At 43.1% G+C, this 11,820-nt stretch overlaps 1 protein-coding gene across 1 annotated transcript in view; it reads left to right on the top strand.

Moving 5' to 3' along the window:
• The first annotated feature begins 1,713 nt into the window (after positions 1-1,713).
• The window catches only part of STK26 (serine/threonine kinase 26), a 32,270-nt gene continuing 22,163 nt past the window's right edge, over positions 1,714-11,820 (top strand). Inside the window, exons 1-2 of the mRNA XM_054839195.1 lie at positions 1,714-2,027; positions 2,134-2,249. Coding sequence (XP_054695170.1) covers positions 2,208-2,249 — 42 coding nt within the window. The 5' untranslated portion in view covers positions 1,714-2,027; positions 2,134-2,207. The remainder of the gene's footprint in view (positions 2,028-2,133; positions 2,250-11,820) is intronic.

Below are 11,820 nucleotides of genomic sequence, written 5' to 3'. Positions count from 1 at the left end.
GTATGTTTGAGCAGAATGCACAGGGCAGGATTCAGAAGTTCCATGCGTAGATGCTCATTCATTTATTTACGGATCACTGTACATAATTAAGAAAGCTTTTCAGCAGTAGAAATCCCCCTTTCTTCCCAACGGTTTATTAATCAAAAACATTTTTTGATTTAAGTATACAGTATAAACTTTCAGAAAATACTTACCTTAAATATTCCACACATTACACTGAACCCCTTACAGGCTCATACGTAACTTAGATGTGTAACTATCACATAGAAGCCTTTTAAAGTCATGTTATTTTTTAAAAGGTGCAGAAGAAAGTAAATATTTTAATAACAGTAAAGTCTTAACAAACTGGAGTTGGAAAAAGTTGGGAAAAAAAATATTCCAGCATGAGCCACGAGCCTGTCCTTAACTAACATCGCTGTTTGTTTTTTGGTTCAAACCACAGTGAGTTAAGGATGGAAAGACTGCCTGACTTTTAAATTCTTGGCTTTAGCCTGTTTTAACACAACCTTACCTTAAACAGAGGTGTTTTGTGTTCCTTGCCAATATTGCAATATTTCTCCAAGTCATAAAGGAGGGAGACCGACTTCCATCACATCCTTTCCTAAGGAACCCACCCTCTGAACAGGACTCACCCTCTGATATGGCCAACAATCCAACATCTCCAGCTTACCTTATGTTTTCTTGGCTTTTAGACCTATCAACCTGTGAATTTGAGGGAAGTCCTTGCATACTTACAAGGATATTTGTGACAGGCCCATGTGATTTCTACATTCTTGCCCAGAGGTGTGAGGGGAAGACCAGTGTCATAAAAGATCTCATTTCCAGCTTTGCTTAAGTAACTGGCAAAACTTTGATGTATAGGAATGTGAATCACACACCCGAATAGGTGACTCATGTATGAATGGGAAAAATGTCACCCGAAAACACTGTTATTTTGTCTTCCCCAGGCCCTGCAGAACGTGAGGGGAGAACATTCTCTCCTTGCAGAACGTGAGGGGCAGCCCTTCACTGGGGAAGAAGGCGGCGATGTGGGACAGAAGCGTGCGTTGGGAGGGTCCCGTGGCAGCTGGGGCAGGGTGGTGGGGAGCCAGCCTGGGTAAGCAATCCTCCTGGGGAGGCAAGCACACCATCCACCCCAGACTGGGAGCAGAACCCCCACAGCTGCACCAGGCTCGCCCACGCTATCTCCGCAGAGGCTGGCTGCCAGGAGCGCCCCCGAGACGAGAAGACACCACCTCTTTATGTCACAAAGCCAAATAAACCCCATAAAATACCCACTTGGTTATTTGCACCTGTGTGTCTGGGGCACAGGAGCTCGGTGTGCAGTGGTGACTGCGTGTTTGGGGCACAAGGAGCTGAGGCCGTGCGTCTGGGGGTACGGGCGCTCTGACAGTGCGTGTGGGAGGACAGGCCCTGTCACGGCCTGCCTGGGGGGACCGGACCCTGTGTCAGTGTACCCGCGGGGTCCAGACCGGTGTCACACCGCGTTCAAGGGCCCTGACCGGTGCGGCAGTGTCCGACAGGCCCAGGGCGCCGCGCAACGTTGCGAGCGGCCCCGACCCCGTCCCGGGGCTGCGGGGTCGCCGGCGCTGAGGGGCCGCCGCCGCCGCCCCTCCCTCCGACCCCCGGTCCTTGCCCGCCCGGCGCGGGCGGCCCGAGGCGGCCGAGGAGGCGGGGGCAGCTGACGCCAGGGCCCGTGCGGCGGCGGTGGCGGCGGCTCCGCCCCGTGAGGCCGGAGCTGAGACGGAAGAAGCCGTCGCCGCACAGCAGCCGCCGTCTCCTGCCGGAGCCCGACATGGCGCTCTGAACCCAGCCCCGGCCGTGCCGAGAGCCGCCACCCCGCGTGCCTCTCCGGGGGGCCCCGAGCAGCCGCCCCCGCGCCGGGAGCGGGGAGGGGGGCATGGGCAGGGCGAGCGGCGCCAGCCGGCAGGGCCGCTGCTAGGAGCCCGGCGGGCATGGGAGAGCGGCGCTAGGGACCCCCTTCCCGCCTGCGTCGCGCAGCTCGGCCCCAGCCCCGCGGCCGCGAGGTGAGCCGGCGGCGGGCGGGGGCTGCAGGACAGGGCGGGCCGCGGGGAGGGAAGGAGGGAGCGCGGCCCGCGCTAAAGCCACCTCCCCGCCGCTTTGTCCTTCCAGGCCCCGCCGCCGCCCAGGAGCAGGGAGGCCGAGAGAGGGGAGCAGCGGGCGGCGCCCGGCCGCCGCAGCCCGCCATGGCCCACTCGCCCGTGGCGGTGCAAGTGCCCGGCATGCAGGTGAGCTCCGCGCCGCGCCGGCCCCAAAATGGAGGCGATGGGCCCGGGCTCGGCCCCTGCTCCGGAAGCGGCGCTTGCGGCCGCACCGGGCGGAGGCCGCTGCTGGGGAGCAGGGTCCGGGGGGCCGTGGGTGAGCGAAGCGGGGCGGGCGGCGCGGCCTGGCCGCAGAGGGGCCGCGGAAAGGCCTCACTCGGCCTCGGGAGGAGTGCGGGCCGGAGCTCTTGCCGAGGGAGGGAGGGAGAGAAGTGCTCTGAGGTAACGGGAGGCCCTGGAGGGGTCCGGTTCCCTCAGCGTGCCCCGTGGGGGGGGGGGGGGCGCGTACCTGCAGCCAGCCCCTCGGAGTCGAAGGGTTTCCCCTCCCTCCCTTCCCCCTTTGTTCAGGGTTGGCTGCGCTGCATCCAGGAGCACGTAAGAGCTTCTAAAACTGATTAAAGGCGAAATGAAGTTAATCGTAGGGTGTGTGGGTGTGTTGTAAATGACATATCAGGTTCGCTGGCAAGCGTACCTCCTGCAGGACTTCCCCACCAATATGCGCTTGGCACTGGGCCTGTAGCGCAGCTTCTCCGAGGACCTTGCAGTTAATGGAAAGGTGGCAAACGCGAGGTCCGGTGGTGACAGCACAGCGGCCAGCTCGCTGTGGGAGCCGTCATCGCTCAGAAATTTACACCTCGGCTGGGAATGAGACCTGGTGTCCTTTGCGTGTGTAGTATTTGCTTAGAAAACAGCAAGCTCGTATGTTATTGATTTTCATAGGAAAGGTAGAATACCTCTGACTCTCCGTTCTTACTCTGCTGGGCAGTCTAATACAAGTTTGGTCAGAGATCTTTACCAAATGTAAAGGAGCTGAAGACCAAACTCATTTCAGTGTTGATTTTTGCTTGTCAGACACTGGCAGCCCAAGTCAGTGTTTTGAGCTTTCTCTTAACTTCCAGGATAGTCATGCCTGTATAATATTGAAGGCTTTTTCAGTTCAAATAACATAGAAGCCTTTATGATACATCTCTATGTATGTGAGATGTACAGTAAAGAGTTCAGGAGGTTTGAGAACAGAGAGTTAAAATTTCTCCTGGTCAGGTATCTTCATCGCTTTTAGAAATGTAGATTTTATGTAGAAAGAGTATTTATATATCAGTTTAGGCCAGTTACAATACCAAGGTTTGGTTTACCTTTCTGATTTCTAATAATTTGCAGGCTTTCTGAAATTAGTTAAATTGTCATCCACTGACTTTTTGTTGGTGTGAGAAGGACACAAACCGCATTTACTCAGCCTCCTTGTTCCGTTAATATGTCAGGGTTATTGTTGTATTGGTACATCCTAATGAAATGTTGTGATAAAAGATTGAGAGGCTTTAGCCTGAGCTACTTCTGTCTTTTTTTAGTATGTTTGTATTTGGGAGACTTCTATTTGAAAATCCAAGTTTGTCAATTTCTTATTTTTATATCTGCTTGGTGTTATATTTTTCAGTAGCTGCCCTGTCATCACAAAAGGACCTTGAAACTATTTAAGGTCCTGTTTTCCATTGTTAAAGCAATACACTTTATGTAATAGCATACTTAGTTCCACTAGTATTGTTGTTAGTTTAACCCAGACCCCTTAATATATATCTGTAGGTTTAAAGCATTTTTTTAACTGATATGTACAGCTGCATAGAATTAAAATATATTTTTCCCTTGGTGACCTTTTTTTTTTTTTTTTGATGAAGACTATTACACAAATCCTGAAAGTCTTAGAATACAAAGAAATAGAATTTGGTGCAAAATTATTGCTCACTCTTCTTTTAGAAGAGTCATAATACAGGGTTTTTTAATTTAAAAAATTAAGAGTGTGGTAGTCAGAGGTATAAGGGTTGCTTCTTTTGTTTTTGTTTTTTTTAACCTTTCTGAACTATTCCATAAGGATCATCCAGGTGATGATAAAAGCATCCCTGCTTCTGCTGTGTTAAAGTAAATGCATGGTAATCAACTGAAGAAGGAATAAACAGGTTCTTTTGTGATGGAAGAAGATCTAATAGTTACGTTAAAACTGTCACTGTGGGAAAATGCCTGTAATGTCAAACCCCTTGTTTTGTGGTCTGTGTTGCTGGAAGCATTTTGTTGAATTTAATAGTTGGGAACTGAATTTGCCAGAGAATGCGTTACAGGTTTGAAGTTTTCACGTCTATTGTAATCTTATACTTTCCCTCCCATTTCATGATACAAAAAAGTATCAACAAAAATCCAGAAAGAATGTATTATGTAATTCCCATACTCCAGAAAGAAGACTTGACAGTTTATCACCAAAGTATAACAGAAGCTTTTTTGACTGTTTTAAGATCTTTTGTCTTATGAAGAGTCAGGTTCCCTTTAAAAAAATCCAAACGTGGAAAATGAAAGAAAGTCACAAAGAGTTATTTTAGTGAACTTTCAGTACTCTGGCAGCAATGGAAGACCCAGAGGTAGTGTTACCTGTTGTCCTTATTAGTAGTTACAGAACCATTTATTTATGTAGTAGTGTTCTGTTTAACCTGTCTTGTGTCCCTGACAAAACCAAATTTTATGCCCAACAATGCAAACAACTTCCTACACACATTAATTTTCCTCACTCCTTTGGAAAGGCTCCACTTGATCCAATTGTATGATGTTAACTCATCCAGCTGCCAAACTTCTAAGCCCATTCAATAAAATCAAAGTACTCAGTGAATGTGTAAAATGAGTGCTCTGAAGTTGATACATCAAATTATGGCACTTTATACAGAATCTAAGACTAGAAGGAAAAATGAAAGGTTGATGTAGCTGTGTGAGCATAAATAAGGTGTCCTGGTTACGTGAAGCACAGTTTGCAATGAGTTTGAATGTCACGTTGGAGTTTTTATTCAGTAATTTACAATTTGTTCCTTTTTCTAATAGGATAGAAATACTCAAACTAGTTCTTAATCTGGAATGCTTTGAGATCTCGCAGTGAGAAACCTGTCCACTGGCAGTATCTTCAAGGAATCCAGTTGAACTCATAGAGAGCATTTCTGAATATGGCTTGCAAGAGAGATGGTAGAGCCTAATCTTTTACCAACCCAGGGCCTGTACTGAAAACAGAGCTGGGGTGAAGGTATTGGACCCCTTATTAGTGGTCCTACACTACTGCTTTTCTCTTGCCTAGCAGGCAGGATGCATAGTTTAAAGAGTTATGTTTTTTTTAAGTGATCAGAAAGTTTAAAGTATGTCAGTCATTTCAGATTGATGCATCTCGGATGAGCTTGTGTTACTGGCAGTATCTCATACAGTACTCCAAAACCTCTTTACAAATAAGAGGCTGGAAACCGTTAACTTAAAAGTGAGTAACAATTAACCGAAGGTGGACAGTGAGGAAATTTTTCTGTCTGTCAGCATCCTAAATTTCCAAACTAGTCTGTAAACTTCAGTAATGGAGCATCACTCAAGTAAAAAATGCCTTTTTTAGCTGGTAGAGTTTTTATGTATAAACTTTTACTGTTCTAATTTGTTGTGCAAAATCTTAAGTCTCTGAAATATTCATTAACTGATGGAAATGTTGATTCTTGTCATTTGCGTTTCTTGTCAGCATGCATGTCTTTGGGGCTTTATTTCTCTTTATCTCTGCTATCCTACTCATCTAAACACTTCTTGTTTCCTTTCTCATGGCTTTGTTGATATCTCCTGATCCTGTATGGCAGTAGTCTTGAGTGCAGCCAGAAAGGTTGTTTAGACCTGATCTCCATCTGTTTTTACTGGCATTCAGACTATCTTGCAATAAAGAACCTAACTTCCTCTAAAAACAGAGCAGTGAGAAGCATGTGACCTGTCAGCCGGTGTACTCTGATTCACAATTGAAGGATTGCTTGCTTAAATGCAAACTTGGATGTAAAGGTGAGCTTTGCTCTCTGCGCTGCCACTGAACAGACTGGCTGTAGGGTGCTGTTTGCTGAACAACCGAAGTGTGACAGCTGGAGAGTCTCTCCCTGCAGGATGCTCAGAGGCAGATCAGTTAAGAGTCTAGTTATTGGATGGGTACAGAAAGATTAAAGGAAAGGTAGCCTTTAATTTTGGAAGTGGTCTTTTTCATAGACCAAGAAAAAATACATTTTCTCTTAAATTTTCTCTTAAATTAACTTATTAGAAATAAGTTCTTTGTGTGGTGCCTAAAGCTAGTCTGAAGTCTGTAAGATTTATAGTAAACCTTATGCATTGTGGCTACAAGAATAGGACCTCTGTTAAGAGCAAGCAGTTCTCTGTCGAATGCTTAAATGTTTAGAGGGTGGACATTGGAGGAACTTAAACCTTTGAAAAAAGATCTATTCAAGGATCTGGTAACTCATTCCTCTTCTAGGAACTGAGCTGCATCCTGATGGTTCCACAGTGAGTTTGAAAAGGCTTTAAACTCTTATTAGAGACAAGACTTCCTTAAAGGAAACTGGAAAGTCTGGCGCTTGCAGGACACCAGGAGACTTCCACAGTGCCTAGAAAACAGGGATTTCTTATGATTAAGTTAGGATGGAGTCCAGTGTTTTGGTGATGAATACCTTGTCTGATATCAGTTCCTTGATTTGTACTTTGAGCCACAGTGCAGGCAGACCGCAGGAAGATAGTGTTTTAAGACCTGTGGAGAAAATGCCTCTTTGCTACTTGAAGCAGATATGCATCAAAATATTTGTGGAATTCAACACTGCGCTTGTTCCTTTCCTAGTTATGCTTGATGTACAAGCTGTATCATAGTTAATAGTAGCCTGCTAACTCAGCTCAGGCTTTATTAGCTGAACTTGGTTCTTCCATCTTGTGCATTGTGATAAGTTATTCTGATGACAAAGAAAAGTAGGGCTCAGTCATACTTGTACTGTCTTACTGTTATCAAAGGAGGAGGATAGAGCGAGCTCTGGAAAGTGATATGTGGGAGCTGTGTATGTATATAATCAGCTGGAATTCAGCAGATGCTTTTATTGGGCTTAGAAGAAAAAATCCATGGTAGTCTTTTACTAGTATTTTTTTGTGCAGGTTTTAGTTTTATACGCACATTAAGTGCACTGACCTGGAATTCAGAGGGAAATCTGCTGAAGCTGCAGAGAGCACATAAAACAAACTCAACTCATCAACTCATCTCACCTTAATCTCTCTGCTGTTCTGTACCATCATCTAGTCTCAGTTTTGGGCAGAGGATAATTTCCCCCAAAAGGTAAAAACATTATGTCTGAAAAAATACTTTTAAGTTAAAAATATGTAATTGTTACTTTATTCTGTAGTGGGTTTTTTTCTATTGAATTTAACATTGAAAATATTCACACTGCCTGTTTTTGAACACCAGTGTCTTATTGTCATGTTTTACAAGTCCTGATGAAAGTTTTCTTTTTCTCTTCTTCTTTTCCTCAAAAATGAGAATATATAGCAAATAGTAGCTCAGTAAAGTATTGCAAGTTGTCATTTAAAAAAAAAACAAAATCTTTAGATTATTATTTTGAGGGGAGGATTGTTTCTTTATATACATAACTTTGTGGCATATTATGAAGAGTATATACACTGAATGTGCCTCTACAGCAATATTTGTCATATGAGACCTATGAAACATCTTAGTAAAGATAGGCAAACATATTATCCTCAGTTTTCATTGCTTTCAGTCATCTCCAAAAGTGAAAGGATGAATTTTAAACCTGTTAGTAAAAATACTACTCATTTGCTCTTTGATTACCTTCAGATTTAAGAAAGAGTCACCAACTCTGAAAAGTGGTAAGAAACTATTGTTTTTGTCTTTCATTTATTCTTAGGGACTGAGTTTAATAATTGACAGACACTTGAAGAGTTCAGGGATGGGTTTTGGGGGGGTGGGGACGAACAGTACAAAGTTGGTTTTGAAATTCTAGTGTACCAAGTAATTTTCTGGCATGCTGTTAATTAGTGGCTACATGTACACTGTCTCTGTAGAAATAAAGAGTTGGTATCTATCATGTCAGGAACCACTGTTCCAAATGCTGCTATTTTGTTCTAACTAGCAATAATTGAAAATCAAATTCCTTCCTGATAACGCCTCACCAGTTTTTACTCTATTTAAAGAACTGTCATTTGTTCTTTAAATTTAAACTTCTAGCAGTTCTTCTAGAATGACTCTGTTTTGCTGATTAGATGAGGATCACTGAGCGCACTCCTTAACTCTGAAGGAGAGACTTAAATCTCATGGGAAGGATGCCCATCTAGTGATATTCACTGAAATCCATTCTGCCAGAGGGATTGCTAGCCAAATAAACCTGGCAAAAAGAACTCAGTCAGAGAAACTATTAATAAAGGGACTGACAAGGTAACAGTAGCTTACTGGTCTCATTCTTTCTCCTGCTTTGTGCATGTGATTTTGCAGAGATAGGCTATATTGATCAGGTCCATAGATTGGGAAAGAGTATGGCTTCAGCTTAGATCTTTATGAAGAAAGCTTTGAAGAACTGTGTAGTTGACTCTTAGAAGTGTGAAGCCAAGTTTGTCTTGCCAAAATCTGTATTTGAATGGTCTTGATTGAGGCAGCATATCTGGAAAAGCTTTGTAGCATGATTTGTCTTGTATCTGCATGAATTCTATATGCATTGATGAAAGAGAACAAGGAATGAGAGCAGGTTTCACACTTGAGCTGTGGAAGGGGTAGCCTAAGAACACAGAGTGGCTTCACTGTTTTAATGAACCAGAAGTCAAGAACCATCTATTCAGTCCTGAAGAATGTGGGGGTTTTTCCATTTCCCCCCTGTTCCCCATTTTTTTGCAGGCTTTGCTTTCAACTGGGTACTGTTATGTTCTGAATATTTGAGTAATGTTGACTAAGGTGAATCAGAGGGTGTCTGTGCTTTGCTAGATGTCAAGTTGTATTTCAGTGCAGGCTTCAGTGTTGGGAGCTGAATGCAGAATAATACAAACACTGTACAGCTTGAAATGACCATGAGTGGTGTAAAATGCCTAAATGTAAAACACTGAATGAAGAAGACTGAATTTCTACTGATGTAAATCAATTAAAAACATATAGAGAGTTATGAGGGGAGCAAGATGATCTTGCTGTTGATCTCTCACCTAGGAAGGTGTCATCTGGCAACCGGTCATAGTAAGAACATTTTTACATTCCTGCACAGCTTTATTCCAGCCTAGTTGGCAAGAAGAATCTGAATTTTTTTTTTTCAGGGTGTTTCTCTTCCTCCCCTCCCCCTTCCCCTTGCCTTTTATGTAATGAGATCCTTTGCCATGCTATGAATGAGCTGCAAAGTAATTGAAAAAGGAGTTTCCTGAAACAGGCAGGTTGGTTCTGGCAGGGTAGGTTTCTTGCTTCCTTTGTAGCTCATTTTGGACTTGTATTTCTGGTTTTTCATTGTGTGCTTCTTGTAGCTTCAGGTCCAGTATGATTGATGCGATCAAGGGCCAGTATTCAAGAGGAGAGCACAGCTTGAAGCTTGTGGTTGTCTAGCCTTGGGGAGAGGACAGAAATCTGGGATTGTAGTAGGCTGGTGTGTTTGCCTTCCTTTCAGAATGGTCCCTACCAAAGCTAAAGGAATGGTGTGATATTCTCTAAGTGTAGGTTCCTACTTGGAGTTCCTTGCAGGCAGTGATTACGTCTGGAGAGTTATCTGTGGTAAATAAACTTGTGGCCTGCTCTTGAACCCATGTTGTGTTTTGGAGCCATCCTTTTTGAAGCAGTGTTTTTCTGCCTTGCTTTAATTTTGTTTAGCCTGAAAATAAGTAATGACTACTTCAGTAGAGAGATTTAACAAAGATACTTCTGTGTGTGTTAAACTTGCTGCATTCTAGCTTATGAACTAGCAAGTTAAAAAGCTGGATTTTGTTGTTATTTTTGTTCTGTCTGGAGTATAGTATGAGTTTAATCTTATTTACAGGAGGAGGATCTGTGTATCAAGTTCTAACTTGCACAGAAAAAATGCTAAAATGGCTTTTCAGATAGAGCAGTGAGGAGGCCTGTAAAATTTATGTAGTGGTTGCCATCTAGCTGTAGATACTGAACTTCTAAATATTAGGAAAATGGTCCCAATGTCATAATGATATAGTTTATTTCTGGCAGAGTTTTGACGTAGTTTTTCCTTTAAATGGGTGTGGCAAAAATAAAAAAAATTGCGTACTGATAAGCAGGCTGCTTGCTGAAAGGAAAGGCATACTGCTGAAAGTAGGCTGCAGCCCATAAATGGTTATTTTTCCATATTCCTGTTAGACGTGGCTTCTGTAATCTCTCTGCAGATTAGGTTTTTCAAAGCAGTTCATAAAATGGAGAGATTACAAGTGTTCTTCAGCAATAGTCCTCTATCTTCTGACTTCTCATTCAGGTGTACAGGCAGTTAGTTGATTGAGGTGGGTTAATTACCCATTCAGCAGTCACTTGCCCTGCACTGTTCAACAAAGGAGATTAAATTTGTTTTGAAAGATCAGCTTGTTGAACTCTAATAAATGCAGAATGGAGTTTGAACATTTTGGGATACCAGAACCTGTTGATATCTTGAACTGACTTCTGTCTCCATCTAAGGATGTCCATCCTTCCTAGCTATAGAGCATTTAGTCACATCTTTTTCCAAATCGTAGTAAAGACCTAATCACAGAATTTGTGCCCCCCTCCCTCCTTGATTCCTCTGCCTCTTCTGGTAGGCCATGCTCCTCAGGTATGAGCAGACTGAAGGATATGCAGCTGTATGCAGTGGTTTGAGGATTTTTTTAAAAGATATTAGGTGGTTAAAAGGTATTGATATATAGAATGGAAGCTAAGTGGGACTCCACTTGAAATGTAAGGGTATTCAGTTACAGAGAAGTTCACTGGCATGGGAACTCTCTTTGTGTTTCCTCAGTGCAGAAAACTCTTCGTAAATAATCGGTGTGAATTTTTTTAATTGCCTGTGTCAAAGAGCTAATCTTTGGGAGATGTTGTTATTCTTTCTCTTTTGCTTATTTATGCTGTTTGCTAAGCTTCTTCATGTTGTGTTACCAAAGTGAAAGAATAGCTAAGAATAGAGGAAGTGAATTGAGTGGTTTCCATTTTCAGTACAACATACAATTGACAGCTTGCATCTGCCACAGGTCAGAGATGGTTTGAAGATGAAGGTGATTCTTTCCTTAAAAATCTGAGAATGGGTGGGTTTGAATGCTGATTTTTAAGGTTTTGATAGCCATATGAATTTTCAAGCAGCTAGCCTTATGGGTGACTTGATGAAAACAAAGCCACATGGTTTTTTTGCTTAGTTATTTTTGGTTTTGTTTTATATTGAAGTTCTCCAGGTTCTCACTAAAAATGGCAATGAGTCTTGGCCTTGTCAGATAAGGGAGATGTTTCATAAAGGGTGTAACAGAGGTCAGGTCCCATTTAAGGACAGCAAAGCTCAGATGTAGTATTTGCTACTTAGGTTATCAAGCTTTTCTACACAGTAAGTTTGACACTTCATAAAATCAAATTGTTTTGTTGTTAAAATAATTTTCTTCTTCGATTGTATTATATGGTACCAGTAAATACAATGAAGAATCTACTGTCTTGATGTTTGAGTCTTGAACAGGACTGCAGGGTAGCATCAGAATTTAGTTACATGCAGAAGTCTGAGAAGCAAGAGTATGTGTGCAAGATGGAGAAAAGAGA

The sequence above is a fragment of the Grus americana genome, chromosome 12 (genome assembly GCF_028858705.1).
Source record: "Grus americana isolate bGruAme1 chromosome 12, bGruAme1.mat, whole genome shotgun sequence".
In the NCBI taxonomy this organism is placed as follows: Eukaryota; Metazoa; Chordata; class Aves; order Gruiformes; family Gruidae; genus Grus; species Grus americana.
Note: the sequence above shows the minus strand (reverse complement) of the source record. Positions and strands in the feature narration are given on the sequence as shown.